Here is a 23,121-nt window from a genome sequence, read left to right as displayed (position 1 = left end):
TCATTGTGAGGAAATCCACCACGACTGCCGGTGTTTCCAATGGTGCGCTCCTTCCAACTGTGGGCCCCCTTCACATAAGGGTGACTGTTCACACCTCCCGAACACCTGACAGAGGGACCAATCGGCAGCTCAGGTAATCACCCCTCCCTGTGCCTGGTCTGTACCAGGGGTACATGCGAACCCTACCTGTCGATCCGGGGCTGGGAATTATGCATTACCCAGTCACCGGTTACACACCAGATGCATGGGCCAGCACTTAACTTCCAAGAAATAGCCCACTGCATCTTCCTGGATATCTGGGGGCCTTCAGTAACACGACCTTTGATTCCATGGTAAGGGCAGGAGAGGTGCATAACCTGGGGACCACTATATGTAGGTGGACCAGGGCCATGCTTAGTGGAAGGAAGGTAGAGGCTACCACGATGAATGAAAAGATGGTTATTAAGACCACTAGAGGCTGCCCACAAGGAGTAGTTTTGTCTCCTCTATTGTGGAATCTAGTGGTGAACGAACTCATTGAGGAACTGAATTCTAGACAATGCTTCTGCCAAGGATACGCAGATGACCTTGTCATAGTAATACTTGGCAAATTCACTGACACAGTCAGGAATATCGCACAAGGAGGGTTGGACATTGCGCAAAAATGGTGCACTAAACAGGATCTGAGAGTTAATCCTAAGAAGACTGTTGTGGTGCCATTTACGAAGAGACATATTCAACATGCAAGTTGGAATCTAAAGCTCTTCAATGAAATTCTACCTGTGAAGGGGACAGAGAAATATCTAGGGGTAGCCTTGGATGAGAAGCTAACTTGGACCCCTCATATTAAGAGTATCTGCTCCAAGGAAAAAAGTACTTTAGTGAGTACTAGGAGGGCTTGTGGCAAAAAATGGGGCCTAAGCCCCAGGGGTATGCACTGGATATACACCACAGTGGTTAGACCTAGGATTTCCTATGGGGCCGTAGTGTGGTGGAAGAAGGTAGAAGTGCAGGTTGCTGCTAAAGAGCTTGCTAAGGTGCAGAGATTGGCCTGCTTAGCCATAACAGGTGGAGTTAGCAGCACACCAACTGCTGGAATGGAAGCCATGCTGGATATGCCTCCACTTCACCTTTGGGTTAAGATGGAGGCAGCAGCTGGGGCACACAGACTTAAAACTAGCCAAAACTGGGTCTCATTCAGATATCCAGAATCACACACGAACATAGCGAGTGAGGTAAATATAGGTATGGCTGGGGAAATACCTGCTGACTATATAATAACTCCAAACTGCTTTGACAAGCCTTACAACATAATAATTGGAGGTAGGGAGCAGTGGGAGAAAACAGTTTGACACTGTATGGGGGACATCGTTTGGTTCACCAATGGGTCGAAAACAGACCAAGGCGTTGGGGCAGGGTTGCACGGGGTTCAGCCAAGACTGGAGAGCATCATCTCTCTAGGGAAACTGGCCTCTGTATTCTAAGCTGAAATTACTGCAATCGGGGCACGTGTGGAGGAGAATATGCGTAGGTGCTACCATGACAGTAGCATCTACATCTATTCAGACAGCCAGGCAGCCCTGAAATCATTGGCAGCTCCTGCAACAAGAGCTAAGATTGCTGCAGATTGCCACAGGGCTCTGGTAGAGCTAGGGGGAAGCAATAGTGTGAACCTTGTGTGGGTCCCCGGGTCACTCAGAAACCTGTGGCAATGAACAAGCCGATAGGTTGGCTAGGATGGGGGCAACAACTCCATTTATTGGACTGGAATCTGTCCTGACAATCACCAAGGCTATGATCAAATTAGAACTATGGAACTGGCTTAGGAAACAGCATGTAGGATATTGGACCAAGGTCCATAAACAAAAACATGGTAAGGTAATGATGCCCAAGCCATGTTTTAAAAGAAGCTCTGTAATCCTGGGATTGAACAGGAAAGAGATCAAGCTCATGACTGCACTGATGGCCAGCCTTGGGAACTTCAAAAAAACACCTACACACAATGGGTATAATGGAAGAGGACCCTAAATGTAGGATCTGTGATGAGGGTGAAGAAACTGCATCACATCTAATCTTCGAATGCATGGCACTGGAGAGCAAAAGATACAGAATCTTCGGGACAACTAGACCTGAAGAAATTGTCAAGCAAAAAACTGGTAGAGGGACTCCTTGCACTGGTTGGCTTTACTAGATATACAGGGAGCAATACCGCACAATAAACTAGTTTTGGTGCAGGCAGTGGCAGGTCAGACCTAAGCTGTTTCAGCTCTCCTGTTAAAATCAATCAATCTACCAAGTCCAGTTCGTGTCAGCACATTCCTATGGAGATATATGACAACTTCACGACGATTGTGTTGCTAGGAAATAAGTTCTGTGCCCATACCCTGTTGTAACTGAGGCGTTAGTGAACATTCAAGCATGTCCAAGTATGATATGCCAGTTACAGTTGACTCAGCAAAACATAAAGGACTGTAACTTTCTTACAGCTTACAGCACAAAAGAACATTTACCTTAGGTAATTCCCATACGTGTCCAATTATGTAACATGGTTTCTGCTCACCCTATATACGAACATCACAGCGATTCACTTTATCACAGGTATGGAAGGTGGCTTTATCACTGAACATAATTTTCTTAAGAAAAATCTTCAGACTGCATTGTGTTAAACATTTCTACACAAAACTCACCTTGTTTTTCTTTGTCACTTTTTCTTAAAGCTTGCAACAGTTCCAATTTGTAGGCTTCGAAAGACAGGGGTTTCCATAATACCTTGCACACTGTAACAGTGGACATAATGAATTCTAAACTGAAAGTCTCATTGATTTACACAGAACATAAATGTAAAACTGCCTGACTTTTTCAACTGATGTGTCAGAGACTGCTGGCTGATCCTGACCCGACATCCTATGTGATACATAGCCAGTTTTGGTGTTTACTACTTTTACTATCTCATTTCCTAATCTGATTTCCTCAGTATCACCTGATATAATTCAACTACATTCCATTACCCTTACTTTCTGTTTTCTGATACACACCTTACAATGATTTTTCAAGAGCCAATCCAATTCCTTGCATCTTTTTTTCCACGTCTTTTACCATCTGACAGAATAAAAATGTTAGTGGAAACTTTCAGCTATTTTTGGCCAGTGTTATATACAAACAACTCAACACTATACTGCAAAAACATGTTTTAGCACATTTTCATGCAGAAAAATTATCTTTACAGGTAACACCTACAACCTTACGAGTCAGGATTTTTGTTTGCATTTCTTTGAATGTATGCCATCTTGCATTGCCAAGCGTCAAAGAGATTACAGTCTCCATCTCTATTAAAATTGTTGGTGTGTATCAAAAGCTCTACTACATCTTTCCCAAGGCAGGCTTTTACCAGTCTTCCCATTCTTTTTTGAATAATTAATGTTATTGTTTGGTAACCATGAGTTATTAAATTTGTTACGTTCACATTACGTGAGGCATGCTTCCGCACCTATTATTGAAGTTACTTCAGAGCTGACATCACCACCAACACACTCACTGTTACCAGTATTGTGGCGACATTATAGCAAGCAACTGAGAGAGGCACCAATCGGCACAGTAGCAATGATCGTTATGTACAGATCCACAAATGGCAGCAAAACAATCCGTTATCTAAGTGTTATTCATACATGCCCAGCCAGCCAACCACCAGTGCATCAGTCAGCATCTATTCAGCACCCATCAAGCAGCTGACGTACGTTTGACAACTACCTTTTGCACATACAGGGTAACTGAACACAGAGTCCAAAAATCAGAACAAATGTGCCACTTCGACCCAACGTCACTTCTATCACTGCAATATAGTGCAGTCTCAAGCAGTGACTCTGACAGCCAACTGCTGCTGCAACAGACTACAGCTGATGACTGATACCGTGCTGTGTGAGATGCTGCCAGTCTAGCACTGTTGTCCGAGTCAAGACTTCGCAGTTGTCACTGTGTATGATATGTCTGTCATCAATACGGCAGCTCCAAGTTGTCTCGGATTTGGCACCAGACCACCGTACTGAATTTCTTGTGCCACTGCAAACAAAGAGTTCACTGTAGCTCCTGGCAAAGTTGTGTGTTGCAATGGCCTCTCTTTTCACTGTCTCGACTCTCACCTCCACTACTGCTAAATCATACCGAAATGCCTGGATTGGAAACAGTTGTACTCTCTCAAATCACAGAGGACGGCTTCCGAAACCTTACATAGCCATCTTATAAAGATGGCCACTACAAATTAACGATTCTTTAATATTCACACTTGTCAGCAGCTGACTACTTAGAAATTGAGATTATCACATTATTTTGAAGATCTGGTGGTATTTTGCTGCCTTATATTTCATGCATAACAAATGGAATAGTTTCATCACAATCATTTCTCCCAAGATTTCAGGAGTTCTGAGGTACTGATATATGTTATCATATCTCCCATGTCATCTCCATTTACTCCTTGTTGTTCTATGAAATTGTCTTCACGCCATTTACCTTCCATAAATCTATTCCTCTTTTCAGCTTTCCTTTCTTTGCTTAGTACTGCCTTCCCCACCGAAGTTTTTAAAGTTCATACAGGTACTTCTCTTTTCTTCATAGGTCTTCCTAATTTTCCTATAAGTGGCACCTACCTTTTGACTATTCATGCATGCTTCTACAGCCTTGTACTTGTCCTCTAGCCATAGCTGCTTAGTCATTTGGCATTTTTCCTATTTCATTTTTCAGATTTCTGCATTGCCTTTGGCCTGGCTCACTTAAAGCATTTTTATATTTTCTCCTTTTTTCATTTAAATTCAATATCCTATGTTGATCCAAACATTTATACTCTGCTTTTGCTCTTTGCCTGTCCTCCATATGGTGCAAGAAAAATCAAGACAGCTCGCAGCACTGTTGCAAGATGCAGAAGGCTGCCATCTGTGTTAACTAAAATCCACTGTCATCAACAACGGAGGCAATACTTATGCACTTTCATGAAATATAAAAACAGTGTTAAGCAACAGGGCATAGGATGCATCAAAGACCACTTTAACTGTCGGGGATTTTCTATGCTGTAACGGCCACATTTCTGTTGTTGCCTTTATTACACCATTTCTCAAAGCTAGTGTATACTCCCCCCCCCCCCCCCATTTCAGTTAATCATTTCCTAATTATCCCATTGAAATGCTCAACTCCTCTAGTTATTTTCATTTATCCAGGTTCGGTGTTCTTAATTTCCTACCTTTCTGCAGTTGCTTCAGCTTTTATCTCCAGTTCATAAATGATAAACTGTTGTCTGAGTCCATAACTGCCCCTGGCAATGTTTTGCAGTTTAAAATTGTTTCTGAAATCTGTCTTCCCCCTGTGTACTCCATCTGAAACATTCTGCTGTCACCACATATTTTCCACATACACAAACTTCTTCACAATTTTTAAATCAAGTGACAGAATTGATTAAATTCTGCTCCATTTAAATTTCTACCAGGTGGCTTCTCCTAACAGCCTTGTACTTGTCCTCTAGCCATAGCTGCTTAGTCATTTGGCATTTTTCCTATTTCATTTTTCAGATTTCTGCATTGCCTTTGGCCTGGCTCACTTAAAGCATTTTTATATTTTCTCCTTTTTTCATTTAAATTCAATATCCTATGTTGATCCAAACATTTATACTCTGCTTTTGCTCTTTGTCTGTCCTCCATATGGTGCAAGAAAAATCAAGACAGCTCGCAGCACTGTTGCAAGATGCAGAAGGCTGCCATCTGTGTTAACTAAAATCCACTGTCATCAACAACGGAGGCAATACTTATGCACTTTCATGAAATATAAAAACAGTGTTAAGCAACAGGGCATAGGATGCATCAAAGACCACTTTAACTGTCGGGGATTTTCTATGCTGTAACGGCCACATTTCTGTTGTTGCCTTTATTACACCATTTCTCAAAGCTAGTGTATACTCCCCCCCCCCCCCCCCCCATTTCAGTTAATCATTTCCTAATTATCCCATTGAAATGCTCAACTCCTCTAGTTATTTTCATTTATCCAGGTTTGGTGTTCTTAATTTCCTACCTTTCTGCAGTTGCTTCAGCTTTTATCTCCAGTTCATAAATGATAAACTGTTGTCTGAGTCCATAACTGCCCCTGGCAATGTTTTGCAGTTTAAAATTGTTTCTGAAATCTGTCTTCCCCCTGTGTACTCCATCTGAAACATTCTGCTGTCACCACATATTTTCCACATACACAAACTTCTTCACAATTTTTAAATCAAGTGACAGAATTGATTAAATTCTGCTCCATTTAAATTTCTACCAGGTGGCTTCTCCTAACATCTCTTTCTCCCACATGTTCTCCTGCTATTTTTCCTTTACTTCCATATCAAATTTCTACCACAACTGTCTTAACTATCTGAATAATTTCTTTCATCTCATCATATTTGCTTTCAGTTTCTTCATTTTATGTTGAGCTAGTTAGCATTCAAAGTTTTACTACTGTGGCAAGAGTTGAGACTTTCTAACCATATTGGCCATGAAAATGTGTTCATTGTGTTGTTTGTGCACCAGAGTAGAAATTGTGTTCATCCTGCCATCGCATTTCACTAATTCCCACTATAACTTTGATCTTCGTATCCTCTGTTCAATTTATTAGTATGCTTACACAATTAAGAGAGACACTATTCCACACTCTGACTTGTGCAATGCCAACTTCCCATGCTTTGTGTTTATAGCACATCAAGAAACTCTCGACAGTGTAGCTCTCAGTGACAAATATCCTGTCCATTCTTTTTACTGTGACTTCTTCAACATATATCTTTGCCACAAATAACAGAGGGGCTAGTCTTCAGGCTTTCCTGGTGAGGCATTGTCAACCTTGGAAAATCTGGTTTTCTGCTGTTAATCCGTGTCTTACCTGCATGATACTTCAATTACGTAACTTGCAATCTTCATCAAATGCTCCCTGAGGGTGAATCAAGTACGGAACAGATAAAGCATTTATGCCTACATGGGGCTAAGCACTCCGTCATTGGTCCACACCAAGCCCGGCACTCCATCTGAGGTCCAAGTAGGTCAGTAGTGGCAACTGTAGCATTTTTTAATTGTAGCTGTTTGGACTGCTGTGTGTATTTTTTGGCTGTTGTCAGTTAATAATTTTGTCATCTGATGTTCTTTTCCACCTCCAAGTTCTTCTGGGTATTCAATCCGTACATCAAAATAAAGGTAAAAAAAAAAAAAAAAAAAAGACGTGATGGAAGCAACATCCCAACTCCAGGTGAAATAACTTTGGAAATGGTGACAAAGCAAATAACCCAGCACAACCACACAGGATGCAAAGATGGTGGTATTTCAGAAAGGAAATTGAGTAACTGAGGATGATCATTTCGAGAACGAATGGCAATTTGAACAATGGCGATCAGAAAATACTCCGATAGCTGCCCCTAGTGGGTGTGGACCTCGGACAGAGCACCTGACACAGCCAGCTATGGTAACAGAACAGCCTAGTCCACAGAAAAGCTTAAATGACGGCAATAAGAGGAATGAATGACCAATCAACATGAGGTTGAACAGAACATCAGCTGACAATACTACTAACAGCAGCCAAAAAACATGCCCTTAGCTGTTTGAACAGCTACGGTACATAGTTATAAATACTCTATCATTCCACACTGGATTCTGCCTCAGGGAGCACCTGAGGAAGATTGTGAGTTATGCGATCAAAATATTGCCCAAGTACAATATGGATTACAGGCGAAAAACCCTGTTTTCCAAGGTGGCAACAGAGAGATTGCTACCATAGAAGTACACTTGCAAACTACACACTGGTGGAATGGTGCATCTTAGCGTCATTTCAGGGTCATTCACTAGTATACAGGGTGGTCCATTGATTGTGACCAGGCCAAATATCTCACGAAATAAGCGTCAAACGAAAAAACAACAAAGAACGAAACTAGTCTAGCTTGAAGGGGGAAACCAGATGGTGCTATGGTTGGCCCGCTACATGGCACTACCATAGGTCAAATGGATATCAACTGCGTTTTTTAAAAATAGGAACCCCATTTTTATTACATATTCGTGTAGTACGTAAAGAAATATGAATGTTTTAGTTAGACCACTTTGTCGCTTTGTGACAGATGGCGCTGTAATAGTCACAAACGTATGGCTCACAATTTTAGATGAACAGTTGGTAACAGGTAGGTTTTTAAAATACAGAACATAGGTACGTTTGAACATTTTATTTCGGTTGTTCCAATGCAATACATGTACCATTGTGAACTTATCATTTATGAGAACGCATGCTGTTACAGCGTGATTACCTGTAAATACCACATTAATGCAATAAATGCTCAAAATGATGTCCGTCAACCTCAATGCATTTGGCAATTTGTGTAACGACATTCCCCTTAACAGTGAGTAGTTCGCCTTCCATAATGTTCGCACATGTATTGACAATGCGCTGACGCACGTTGTCAGGCATTGTCGGTGGATCACGATAGCAAATATCCTTCAACTTTCCCCACAGAAAGAAATATGGGGACATCAAGATGTGGTGAACTTGTGGGCCATGGTATGGCGCTTCAACGACCAATCCACCTGTCATGAAATATGCTATTTAATACCACTTCAACCACACGCGAGCTATGTGCCGGACATCCATCATGTTGGAAGTATATCACCATTCTGTCACGCAGTGAAACATCTTGCAGTAACATCGGTAGAACATTATGTAGGAAATCAGCATACATTGCATCATTTAGATTGCCATCAATAAAATGGGGGCCAATTATCCTTCCTCCCATAATGCCCCACCACACATTAACTTGTCAAGGTCGCTGATGTTCCACTTGTCGCAGCCATTGTGGATATTCTGTTGTCCAATAGTGCATATTATGCCGGTTTATGTTACCGCTGTAGGTGAATGACGCTTCGTCGCTAAATAGAACACGTGCAAAATATCTGTCATCGTACCGTAATTTTTCTTGTGGCCAGTGGCAGAACTGTACACGACGTTCAAAGTCGTCACCATGCAATTCCTGGTACATAGAAATATGGTACGGGTGCAGTCAATGTTGATGTAGCATTCTCAACACCAACATTTTTGAGATTCCCGATTCTCGCGCAGTTTGTCTGCTACTGATGAGCAAATTAGCCGCAACAGCAGCTGAAACACCTACTTGGGCATCATCATTTGTATAAGGTCGTGGTTGACGTTTCACATGGGGCTGAACACTTCCTGTTTCGTTAAATAACTTACCTATCCAGCGAACGGTCTGGACACTTGTATGATGTCATTCAGGATACCGAGCAGCATGCATAGCACATGCCCGTTGGACATTTTTATCACAATATCCATACATCTACACGATATCAACCTTTTCCACAATTGGTAAACGGTCCATTTTAACATGGGTAATGTATCACAAAGCAAATACCGTCCACACTGGCGGAATGTTACGTGATACCACATACTTATACGTTTGTGACTATTACAGCGCCATCTATCACAAAGCGAAAAAAGTGGTCCAACTAAAACATTCATATTTCTTTACGTACTACACGAATATGTAATAAAAAATGGGGGTTCCTATTTAAAAAAATGCAGTTGATATCCGTTTGACCTATGGCAGCGTCATCTAGCGCGCCAACCATAGCGCCATCTGGTTTCTCCCTTCAAGCTAGAGGAGTTTCATTCTTTGTAGTTTTTTATTTGATGCCTATTTCGTGAGGTATTTGGCCCGGTCAATATCAATGGACCACCCTATATATCCCGCTATATGTTCTGCTGTCCTTGCAGATTTGTACACTGAGCAGCCATTAACAAAGTGCATTCTAGTAATTATTTTTCAGCTTGGCTCCATCTAAAAGAGATAAGTGTAAGTTACAATTAGCTTATAGACAATGACAATGCTAACTGGGAACTACACAACAAAGTTTTCTAATACTACGACAACAACATCCAAGATGGTGCAGATCAAATCACAAATATACCGTGCACTAATACCAAAGTTATTTTATCATCCAAGACTTGGCCTGTCCCTTGGTGGAGTGAAGAATGTCACTCAACTATCATGAACAGACAGTCAATTATTTTGCAAGGGAAACCGTCGAACAGTTGTGCAATTTTGTGATTTTTTTAAAAAATTTTTAGAACAAGTTTTGGCAATTCAGTATGCCTTCTTCAGGTCACATGCACATCTCATTTATAGACACTCTAAGCATATCTATATTGATATATTGGAGCCATTAATTTCTGGAGGTCATGAATTTGTTTTCCATGTGCTTCTTGAAAGATTTGACTACAAGTTGCAGATCAACTCGTCTTTGAAGGAAGCACTTGAAATATGAATTAACGATACCCAGAAACTGATGGCTCTAGTACGTCAATATTGATATGTATTGAATGTCTACACATGAGATGCATATGAGGGTCTAAAGATGGTTTAGTGAACTGTCAAAACTGGTTGTGAAAATAAAATAACTTCTCAAACTACATGGCTGTTCGGCAATTTTTCTTGCTAAATAATTGGCCAGCTGCTGTCCCACATGCACAGTGGATCAACAGAGAGACAGACAACTGTTCAAATATCACCTGTACAGAAAGAGCACCACAGTCTTCAGGAGGGTAAAGACTAAACCCAGACATATGAAACATAATAACTATGGACCAAGGTGAGATTTCCTAATATCTGCAGAATCTACACCATGAGTAAAGGAAAATGTACATTACGTGGAACTCAGGCTAGACAATGCCTTACTTAATAACCGAGTCACTTTTGCTACCTGAACTTTTAACCATAGAGATCACAAATGTTACAACTGTAAGAATCTTATGGATAAGAAACAAATGGAATCTTCAAACATCTCAGATGTGTATAACAACCCATCTGGCATGTGGGAACTTAAGTCTGATTTGTCTGCTGCCCAACACACAGACACAGAACTAGTCAAGGTTCAATACAGTATCGTCCAAGTTTTATTACATCTATTCAATAAAAGCTGGACAGAAACCTGCTCTTACAACTCATGATGGAAAGTGGTTATGAGGTCCATTTTAAAACCAGAGAAAGACTATCTCTAGGTAGTCACGTATGCCATTCCATGAAGTCAAGCCCCATAAATCAATATGTAAACACTTTTGTATTAGAGGAGACCACTTAGCAAAAACCAGAAGGCCTGAGATGTCTAAAGAAAGAAAACTTGCTAGCTTTTGAAGTTACTCTTTGCCTACTCCTCTACATGGTGACAGCTAAACTAACAGAGCCAATGCTATTTTGTGGCAAGTGGACTGGTTGTGGTGGTGGCAGAGCCAGATGGGGTAGGCAGAGGGAGAGGGAGGCAGAAGGCAGGGAGATGGTCCAGGGGTGGGTGGGTGTCTGGGTGGTTAGCAGTTGGTAGGGAAGTAGATAGTTTGCTGGCTAGGAATGCAGGAGGGAGAGGTAGCTGGTATAGGGGCTTGCAGGATTGTATTGGCCCATGGGAAGTGGCACACGCTGAAGGTGACATGTGGATGTGAAATGGGAGTGGGTGACAGAATGGAGGAAGGGGAAACTGTTGGCTGGAGGGTGTGGAGACAATTAGTTACCCACAATTGAGGCAAGGACAATTATAGGAGCGGAGGGTGTGTTCTAAGGATAACTCCTATCTGCATAGTTCAGACAAGCTGGTGGCAGAGTGTAAGATATAGATGGCTTGGGTTGTGAAGCAGCCACTGCAATTGTGCATGTTGCACGGGTGGTCAACTTTGTTCTTGACAGGAGTTTAGGAGAGGCCATTCACCGTGGTGGACAGCTGGTTCGCAGTCACACCAACATAAAGGGTTGTGCAGCATTCGCATCTACGCAGTAAGATCAGAACATAGCTTACTTCATTTAATGAGGGAGAATAGAGGAGTATTTAATTTTACATGGGAGATTAGTAACATCTTGATTGTTTTTGTAGCCTTAAGCCCACAGCTGTACTTTAAATTACTTTACAAATGTATACTCAATGAAACATTCCACAACTTGACACTCAATAAAAGACACTTGAGGAAACAAATTTATGAGATGAAGAAGGTAGAATAATGTAAACGTCTAAATGTGAAAGTGTTAAACTGTGACATGTTTGTTACATGCTCTGTGTGTCAGACAACTAAATTTTGAACATAAATGATTGTATTTTGATACATAACCTAAATGGTATGCATACCAAATGAACTTCATCACACTTCAGACAAATGTTATGTGCACGTAACTGTAATGTACGTAACTGCAATTAATAGTGCAGGGCAAGTCAGAAACTGAACTATGAAATTTCATCCAATACTAACTTCTTTTAACATAACACTGTGTCCACAAGACACACATAAATAAATATCAAATATAGTGACTTTAACTGGTATATAATTATTCATTAGCCATAATAACTAAGTGCACAACTGAACTATAATATTTTGATAAGTATACATATAGCGTCACAATGGAAAATCCAGGATGGACTAATGACAATATCATGAAAGGATACCATATAACGGGGAACAAGTAAACTTTTGGCCATAACACCTCCACCTCCTCCTCAATTAAACACCACACACACACACACACACACACACACACACACACACACACACACACACACACACACACCATATGACTGCTGTCTCTGGTTACTGAGACCAGACTGCGAGCAACTGCATATAATGGGAGAAGCAATTGGGGAGGTTGGGATCAGGAGGCTGGGCAGGGAGGGGCAGCGATAGCAAGGTAGGGGTTGGAATGGTAAATTGCTGTTTGTGGGTGCAGACAGGAGCATGGTGGGAAGGCAGTAGGGCAACTAGGTGGAAGTGGGAGGTTAGATGGAGGGTGGGAAGTGGGAGGGGGGGAAAGGGGGATGTGGGGGAAAGGGGGTTGGAAAAGGAGAGAAGTAAAAAAAAAAAAAAAAAAAAAAAACAAACTGTGAGTGTGTTTGTGGAATAAAGGGCTATATAGCTCTGGAGAGGGAACAGGAAGGGGGACAGGTCGTGACAGTACTGTATCCTGCTACTAGTGCACGTGAGTCTGAATGTCCTGAATGTGGCGTCGCCTCGCATGTGTGCTCGAATAGGTCACCAACTGTATCAGTGCGGGCTGCCTGTGTGAGTCTCCGCCTTGCCGAATGCTGGTGACTCGTGTATATATACATCTGCATGGTGCATTGCTGGCTGACCCTCTCTCTGTAGATCCAGCTGTGCTGCTCACATCAGTTGTTCTGTCTTGTTACATGTGGATTCACAAAAGGGGTTAGTGCCATTATTGTTCAGAGACTTATAAATAAATCCATTTGTGTTTCTTGAATTGGTGTCATGTATTACTAGGTTGTTACAGACAGTGACTAACAAAGGTCAAAGCCAGGAAAGTTATGGGAACATGGGATATATTGCAGGGAGAGTTCCCACCTGCGCAAATCAGGAAAGCTGGTGTTTGTAGGAAGGATCCAGATGACACAGGCTGTGAAGCAGTCACTGAAATGAACAGTGCTGTGTTGGGCAGCATGTTCAGAAACGGGGTGGTCCAGCTGCTGCTTGGGCACACTTTGTCAGTGGCCATTCATGCAGACAGCTTCTTGGTTGCCATGCCCTTGTAGAACACAACATAGCACTCGGAGCTTAGCTTGAAATTGCATGACTGTTTTCATAGGCCTGTATCGGATAGATGATGCTTGTGACCGGACTGGAGTAGGTGATGTGGAAGGGTGTGTAGCACAGGTCTTGCACCTAGGTCTGTTAAATGGGTACGAGCCATGAGGCACGAGATTTTGAGCAGCAACTGTGTAGGGCAGGACGAGGATATTGTTTAGGTTCAGTGAGTGGTGGATTACCACTGTGGGAGGGGTGGGAAGGATAGTGGATAGAACACATTCCTGAAACTCTGGCAGAGAATAATCAGTTGCTCCAGTCCTGGGTGGTACTTAGTCATAAGGGGAATGCTCCTCTCTTGCGAACAGTGGGACTTCGGGAGGTTGTGGGTGACTGGAGAGGAAAGACATGGGAGCTCTGTTGCTGTACAAGATTGGGGGGGGGGGGGGGGGGGGGTAATTACAATCTTTGAAGGCTTCAGTGAGGCCCTTGATAAATTCTGAGAGGGACTGTCCATCACTACAGATGTGACAGCCACGAGTGGCTACGCTGTATGGAAGGGTCTTCCTGGTATAGAACGGGTGGCAGCTGTCACAGTGGAGGTATTGCCGGTGGCAGGTTGGTTTCTGAGAATGCTGCCCAACATACTGTTCTTCATCTCAATGACTGCTTAAAAGCCTATGTCATCTGGATCCTTCCTACTAGTACCAGCTGTTATGAATTGCACAAGTGGGAATGCTCCTTGCCTCAGCTTCCGTTAGTCACTGTTCTTCACCCACCTGTTCCACTCCTGCACTACACATCCCTCTATTCCACCAAGACCCACAATTTTTTTACTTTTCTGCCGCCCCCCCCCCCCCCCCCCAAACCATCTGTCTAACTTCCAAACTGCTGGTATCTGCCCTGCTCTGTCCACCTTGACCCTGTATGCTCCCACAAGCAGTGCTTTACCATCCCCACCCCCACCAAGCTATCCCTCCCCCTCCCCTTTCCTGCCTCCTCCTTACCCCCACTACCCAGATTACTTCTCCAATCATGCACAGTTACTCGCAGTCTGGCATTGGCAGCCTAGGAAAGTGGTCATAGGTGTGTGAGCTGTGCTTGCGTGATTATATATGTGTGTTCACATGTGTTTTGTCTAATTCAGAAAAAGGCCTTTTGATCGAAAACTTACTTCTTTGGAAGTCTTTTTATTGTGCCTGTCTGCGACTAACCATTCTCTACTATATGGTGATCAGCAATCTATCTTTTTAATAATATTATATACTGTTGCGATTATAGTTTTCATATAAACCACAGCAACATGGATTTATTAATTTAATACAGAGTACTGGTGTTCTCAAACATTGGTGATATGAGTGTAAACTGACTAATGGGGATTGCAAGAAGCTTATGTCCTCCAATATTTTAACAGAAGTTGGACCTCATAATTTATGGAAACTGTGCCAGGCAACTATTGCAATCAGTAATCTTTAAAAGCATCCATCCTGAAAAGCAATGGAAACCTTCAATCCAGGTTAATTCTTGGTACAAATCTACTGAATAACAACAATGCATTAGTAGTAGCTTAAACACTTAAATTATTCTGTACTATTTATACCAAATTTATTTTCAGTTTTTAACAGAGCATTCAGCTTAAATATGCGAAAACATTAAGTATTAAAAGTAGCTTTCAGACATCACTTATTACTAACACACTAAATGAGATATAAAAACAAGGAACTCATACCTGAAGTGCTGCATGTGTATGAGCGAGTCCAACTTCATGTAAGCATTCATGGTACTTCTGTTGCAATGACTTCAGTTTTCTCTCCTGACAATTTTGTAACTCAAAATTCTCTTTCATCTCAGCTGCTTTTAAAACATTATCTTTTTTCCGTTGAACTCTTTTTCGGATGTGATCAGCAATATCTTTTGACTGCTGACGAACCTTAAACAGAATTACTATATGAATATAGAATAAAGATCATATACATGAACTTTCCGTTATTAGCAATAGTTGCTTTAAAGCCAAAACACTTTCTTGATTAATTTCCTTTGCTAAAACAAAAATTATATCTACTATTGACAATTGCACACAAAACAGTACAGCATTTGAAGAACACAATAAAATTATTTTTAAATAAATCTCTGTCCACCTGCCTCAAATCCTCACAAGGAAACAAAAAGACTTGCCTCTTTTTTGTGCTATTTATGTCTTATGCTTCCAGTATTGTAATATCTTTAAACATTCAATGCTATTTTTTTCACCAGATAATAATGAATCATACTTTTGAGACAAATTGAGAAAGCTTATATATTTAAATTATGTGGGACAGTATAGTGCGCTTTGCGCTTATTTCTGTATCTTTACGGGATTAAAAAGAATAGATCTGATCACAGTTTCCATTCACCACCACCACCACCACCAGTCATTTGACATCCAGTGCTATGTAAAGGCCACCTCTAGAGCAGTGGTTTTAAATCTTTCTGAGACCATTACCTCTGAGTGTGATCATATATTAGCTAGTACCCCTTGTGGCAAAGCAAGCTGGGATTTTTACTTCCCTTCTTGTTTTGCTATCTGCTTCTTTAAAATTAGTTTTTCCATTTTTCACTAATAATATTAACATACGCGAGTATAATCTGCATTTTCATAAAAAGATAAGGTTGGGCCTCAGTTTTAAAGAAAATAACACCAGATCTAGTTTTGTACTTAGTTTTATGTATGTAATTTATTTTCTAATTTATTTTGACAATTCCTAGTCAGTACCTTCTGTTATAGGGTGAAATCAGTAATTGTTTCTTAACTTAAATTCTGTTGTTGATTTATAAACAAATATAAATTCTATAACTGTAAACATTTGGAAGATGAAATGCTGGTAATCTTAAAGTACCTATTTGGCTCTATTCAAAAACATGTTAGCAAATCCAGCACTTAATTAATTGAAAAGTAAATAACAGTTTTGTCAAAAGTGTTGTTTGTGTAATAATATATGATAATTTCATGAGTTAAACAAATAATTCGGCTTAACCCTTGTAGCAGAAGAAACTGTTAAAAAGAACCAATTTTTCGGTGTACTCAGTTAATTTAATGAGTTAAGTTTTAATTGTACTTTCTGTAATTTAAACTGTGAACAATGTGTAGTTTCAGCGTCTATTATTGTTAGGATATATAAGGGCCTGATTTTTGGTCCTGAGACAGTCGGTACACGGCCCAGTTTCAGACGAGAAACCTGTGTTGGTTAGAACAACAACAACGCATCAACTTAACAGTGAAATCAGTGTTAAACCAATATGCCATGTGTTAAAACAATGACAGTTTCTGCTCCATACGTAGCCTTCTATTCTTCAAGAACTGTGAACTTTGTAGTTAGGTTTTTACTGCTTGTAAATGTTCAACAAAACAATGGCTCTGAGCACTATGGGACTTAACTTCTGAGGTCATCAGTCCCCTAGAACTTAGAACTACTTAAACCTAACTAACCTAAGGACATCCCACACATCCATGCCCGAGGCAGGATTCGAACCTGCGACCGTAGGGGTCATGCGGTTCCAGACTGCAGTGCCTAGAACCGCTCGGCCACTCCGGCCGGCGATGTTCAACAGGAAAGTACTGTAGCAGTGCGTGGATGTTTGCCTGCAACCTATTAATGAGGCTTATCGAAAGTTAAACAATTGTGCACTGGCCATAAAACTGTGTATTATTGGGGGGATTGTGAAAAATGAAAGTAAATAACTATGAAATGCAAATGTGCACCTGTCAGCTACGTCATTTAAAGTAGACAGTACTTCACTCCCAGACCCTATTTTTTCAGCCAGTACGTTGACACCGAGGACGAACAAACGAAGAAACAAAGAAGGTGAACGCCCCCCCCCCCCCCAATCATCATCATCATCATCATCAACAACAGCAACAACATTAGCACTCAACTAAACTTCAGAATGAAAAAGAATACTCTTTGGACACTTATTTACAAAAATTATGAAAAATAAAATATTTAATTTTTGCAGATGTTTTACAAAACCACGAACTATTGAGTCAGGGAGATAATCAGTATTATTATTTCTAACAAACATTTTTTTGTAGAAGGAAGAAGCAATTTTCAGTGCATTTCTGCCAACAACCCCTTCTCAGTAAAGATAGCTAACCATCCCCACTGAGGGAAGACACTAGTCATATAACACACTTTTCTAGCACCATCCCTCTCATTAGTGACATTTGCTTCACCTCCACCCCCATTTAAAATTGACAAAGTTAAAATTTGTGCACTATACTTAGGTTGGCAAATTACTTGATTGATGGGCTCTTTACTTCTGAAGTGTCAGAAAGGGGGAAGACTTCAGGCTGCTAATGCTTTGCATCTAACCACTGCCACTATTAACAACTAACAACGATATTGTATATGCCTTTCAACAATGTTGTTGTTGTTGTTGTTGTTGTTGTTGTGGTCTTCAGTCCTGAGACTGGTTTGATGCAGCTCTCCATGCTACCCTATCCTGTGCAAGCTTCTTCCATCTCCCAGTACCTACTGCAGTCTACATCCTTCTGAATCTGCTTAGTGTATTCATCTCTTGGTCTCCCTCTACGATTTTTACCCTCCACACTGCCCTCCAATGCTAAATTGGTAATCCCCTGATGCCTCAGAACATGTCCTACCAATCGATCCCTTCTTCTAGTCAAGTTGTGCCACAAACTCCTCTTCTCCCCAATTCTATTCAATACCTCCTCATTAGTTATGTGATCTACCCATCTAATCTTCAGCATTCTTCTGTAGCACCACATTTTGAAAGCTTCTATTCTCTTCTTGTCCAAACTATTTATCGTCCACGTTTCACTTCCATACATGGCTACACTCCATACAAATACTTTCAGAAACGACTTCCTGGCACTTAAATCTATACTCGATGTTAACACATTTCTCTCCTTCACAAACACTTTCCTTCCCATTGCCAGTCTACATTTTATATCTTCTCTTCTTCGACCATCATAAGTTATTTTGCTCCCCAAATAGCAAAACACCTTTACTACCTTAAGTGTCTCATTTCCTAATCTAATTCCCTCAGCATCACCTGACGTAATTCGACCACATTCCATTATCCTCTTTTTGCTTTTGTTAATATTCATCTTATATCCTCCCTTCAAGACACTGTCCATTCCATTCAACTGCTCTTCCAAGTCCTTTGCTGTCTCTGATAGAATTACAATGTCATCGGCGAACCTCAAAGTTTTTATTTCTTCTCCATGGATTTTAATACCTACTCCGAATTTTTCTTTTGTTTCCTTTACTGCTTGCTCAACAATGTAATAGCCATTATATAGTTACTGTTGTGTTGTGCTGTCAATTTATTTACCTGTTGCAAACTACCTTTAGTTCTGAGATGGTATTTTCACAAGACATTTAAACATATGTGTCTCACTTTTGCTGAAGTATGTGTGTGTGGAGTAGTGTACCAAGTATACATGTGCTGGGCAGATTATGTGAGGAACGAGGAAGATGATGTTCACACATTTGTTTCACAAGCTATGACCTCCATCACACTGGTCATCATGCATTAATGCTACTGCATTAAAAAAAATGTAATTACTGGTAATTTTTGTAGCCAGCATTACAGTATTATTGAACAGTTATAATAGTAACAATCTTTCAAAAATAATAAATTTTGTGACTGATATACAATTGAATCATTTTTATTTATTTATTTATTTATTTATTTTTTTTTCGATACACAATTGAACTATTTCATTTCACCCTTCATGGGGTAACTGCCACCAGGTTCAGAACCACTGCTCTAGAGTACACTTTTCCATGCACTACCCTCTTCAGCTCCTAACCTCTCGCTACAAGGCTGTACTCCTGTGGAACACCCAGGTGAGACACACGTACTACAGACCAACCTGACATATCCTATTTGCGTGCTGTTACAGTTGTATCCTATCCTACCAGAGGCACGGCCATCTAGAAAAACAACCAAATCGTACATTAACTATGCACCTGAACAAATGGCCTCTGCTAAACAGTGGAAAAGGGCTGTGTTGGAGATACAATGGCAAATACATCTTTTGACGCAAGATACTTAACTTCAAGGACTACATCACAACCCGCGCCACCTGGAAGTACCCTCACTTCCAGTATTAGGTTCTCCAGTTTATGCAGATGGAATCACAACCTCTGACCTTGCAAGCCTCCTGGCCTCAGTCTGCACTAGTCCTTCCAGATTCTTATCAAATACTTGATATGAACAATAAACAGTGTTGAGAAGCTGCTTTACCTTTGCCAAAAAAAATGATTTGTACATTATAAAAGAATAAGGCCATTTTAACAAAGTTGTGATAGCAGTTTTCCCAGCCTAAAAAGTGTTTGGCCAGCACAGAGATACGTGTACACAGAAGACAGAATGTAACAATATGGAGGAAATGATCACCAGTAACAAGGAAAAATGTAAAATGCAAGGACACAAGCCACAATAATTGAATTACAGTCTCTTTAACTGCTCAGTGATATGCATTATGCAACAATGGTGTAGAGGCACTGAAATACTGCACCTAATGGTAATGATATTGACATACGACAGGGTGGGCTGCAACTGTAAAACTGTCGTAAGGGCAGGGGTAATGCACATATGTAAGCAGTGGGCAAGATGTGATTACAAGCAATGTAAATAAACTTTTTGAAATGTCAGCCACTGAACTTTCGAGTGCGTAATACTAATTTAGTTGCAATGCGCACAACAGTCTTACTAAATTAACTGAAGTTCTGGGCACAGTCTCAGTTCACAAACCTAACAAAATTTTAATTTGAGATAGCAATATAAATACAAGCATTAAGGCTTAAATTGTTAACAGCTTCGTGAACAATTTGAATAATTGAGGCATGGCACACATGGTACAACTATTATGGAAATAACCAAAAATCCATTTTCAGCCTTAGACCAAGAACTTACAAAAATCGGTAATGAAAATAGCTGTGGGTATTAAATAAGCTTTTGGCTTCTCAGATCATTACTGCTAGACAATAAATCTGAAACAGAGAAGTTTTCTGACTCTGAAACTACATACTTTTTCACAGATATTAGCACAACATATTTGGGATGAACCATATAAAGAAAACTGTGCAGAAAAGTGTGTAGATGCAAAATTCTCTAAATCCTGCTCATAATCGAACTAATTTCTGAGGAGATATTTCCAAAACTGGCAGCTTCAGCACCAGCACCAGATAAAAAACATAAATGGGTAACTGTAAGTATGGGAAAATCCTACGAGACAATTAAATACCTCTGTTGCTTACAAAAACACTGTACAAATACAGAGTTCCTAAATTAATATAACAGTTACAAAAAGACATAATACAATGGTATTGCTTGCTACAAAAAAATCATTTAATGAAAAAAATGGCAGGGAATGCGAAAAATTACAGTAAAATAACCTCCTGCCCTATTAAAATTGTGCATTCGACTGGGTCTTGAACATGGGAACATTGCCTTTCACAGGCAAGTGTTCGATTGTCCCAGCCCTGAGCGCAGTTTTGATGTGTCAGGAAATTTCAAATCGTTGCACACCCCAAGGCAAGGTCAAAATTGATTCTGAAAAAGTAAAGCAATAACACGTCATAAAGCAAGAACCCGCAAAAAGATGCATACAAGTACTATAACGTATACTTCAAAGACGGGAGTGCGTTATAGAAATTGCACAAGTACTAGTAAATTTTCTAAGTGACTAGTTTTCAGGTATTGTTGAGAAGCTGCTGCTAAATTTCCCAATAATTGCACATTATAAGTTTATAACCACACTCAATATTAAGTCCTGCCCAAACAATCTTGCATGAAACGTCAGTGCCTATCTCAGTCAGAAAAATGATCCTGGACCCATGGTTCCAAATTTGTGGATCACTTTAAACAAACACTTCATAGGTTTTGTGAGAAGTTAGGCTGGGGCATCGTAGACAAGTGCCACATATTTAACGATTGTAGGTGTCTCCTAAATGTTGTTTTCTTTTGTTTTGTTTTAGGGAGCAAAACCAATTAGGGTCATACGTGCCTATGTCAAAACTATAGAACACAAAGAGAATGAGATGTTAAAAATGGCTACACATCAGTCCCAATAGACGGAAGAGAAGACAGCTAAAAACAGGGACATGGAGAAAGGTATATAAAATATGCCATAAAGAAACAGAGGTCATGAACTAAAAAATAAAATGGCCATTGCCATATTGCTACAACGGATAAAAAGTATAATGCGGTCGATGGCTGAGGAACTCAGATGGCAAACACAAACGAGAACGTCAAGGGTTAAAGAAAGGGCATTACATCAAGAAGTGACGGACCGTCAAAAGTTGAGTGCAATGTGCACAAAGTGATGGGGGAGCACCACTTAACAAATGGCAATGGCTAAAAAGACAGTGCCCAATATGCAACCTAATTAAAATGTTCTCCTCACAGTGAGAGGGCCGAGAGGTGGTCTCCAGCCTGGGAGAGGCTTAATAACCCAGAGCTTGTTACCATGAAGGGAGGACTATTGGTAATGCCAAAGATGCCACAGTGACACCACCTGCCGACAGACTGTAGCACAGAGATGATCGGAGAGAATGTAAGAACCAGCGGGCTGAGGTACAAGGACTGCAGCCTTAGCAGAAGGATCTGCGGCCTCATTTTCTGTCAGACCGTTGTGACCAGGAACCCACATGAACATCACAGTGGCTCATCAAGAGTGAGCAAGCGACAGCTTTCCTGCACCTGTTGCACTAAGGGATGGACAGTGTACAGCACATAGAGGCTCAGGAGGGCACTGTGAGAGTCTGAGCTGAAGATGCAATTGAAAAGCAGATGTACTGCATGGCCTGATACAGGGTGAAGAGCTCTGCTGTAAATACTGAGCAGTGTTCCAGAAGTTGATATCGAAAAATGTCGGTGCCAATGACAAAGGCATACCCGACACCACACACAGCCCGAGAGCCATCAGTGTACACAAACATACTATTGCAATGTTCCATGCGAAGGTCACGAAACTGAAGATGATAGAGCATGCCCGGAATAGTGACCTTAGGAACCGAATGAAGGCCACGGTGAACACGGGCCGCTGCACAAAGCTGAGGTGGTGAATGGTTTACACCCTGGGAAGCTGCAGGCAGCGTGAAATTAAGTTGCCGGAGCAAGAGCTGAAAGTGAACTCTAGGAGTTAACACAGAAGAGGGACGCTCCCCATACTGGCGAACAAAAGAGTCATTGAAGAATGAGGCGTAGGATAGGTAGCCACGTATGGCAGACAAACGGCACGCATACCTGCAGAGGAGAAAGTCACAGCAGTAGGACAGCAGTAGTTCGGCAGATTCTGGGTACAGATCCTCAACCAGACTAGTGTAAAAGGCACCAGTGGCCAAACAGATGCCACGATGGTGGGTAATATGGAGATAGCGTAAGAGGGACGAACGTGCAGATGCATAAACGAGACACCCATAGTCTAGTTTCAAACGGACAAGGGACCAATACAAATGGAGGATAGTAGCTTGATCTGCTGGCCAAGCACATTGCGGGACTGTGTGCAGCAGGCTGCCAGGTAAGACACACGGAAGGACAAAGAAAGCTTCCTATCGAGTACGAGGC

The 23,121-nt window shown here is 41.0% G+C and overlaps 1 protein-coding gene across 3 annotated transcripts in view; it reads right to left on the bottom strand.

The window, feature by feature from the left end:
• The window catches only part of LOC126416416 (uncharacterized), a 245,112-nt gene that overhangs the window by 136,122 nt on the left and 85,869 nt on the right, over nt 1-23,121 (bottom strand). For all 3 annotated transcript variants that reach the window (XM_050084135.1, XM_050084137.1, XM_050084136.1), the window contains exon 2: nt 15,272-15,472. In XM_050084135.1, the coding sequence (XP_049940092.1) occupies nt 15,272-15,472 (201 nt within the window). The remainder of the gene's footprint in view (nt 1-15,271; nt 15,473-23,121) is intronic.

The sequence above is a fragment of the Schistocerca serialis genome, chromosome 8, assembly GCF_023864345.2.
Source record: "Schistocerca serialis cubense isolate TAMUIC-IGC-003099 chromosome 8, iqSchSeri2.2, whole genome shotgun sequence".
Lineage (NCBI taxonomy): Eukaryota > Metazoa > Arthropoda > Insecta > Orthoptera > Acrididae > Schistocerca > Schistocerca serialis.
The sequence above is the reverse complement of the archived record's forward strand: the minus strand, read 5'-3'. Positions and strand labels throughout refer to the sequence as shown.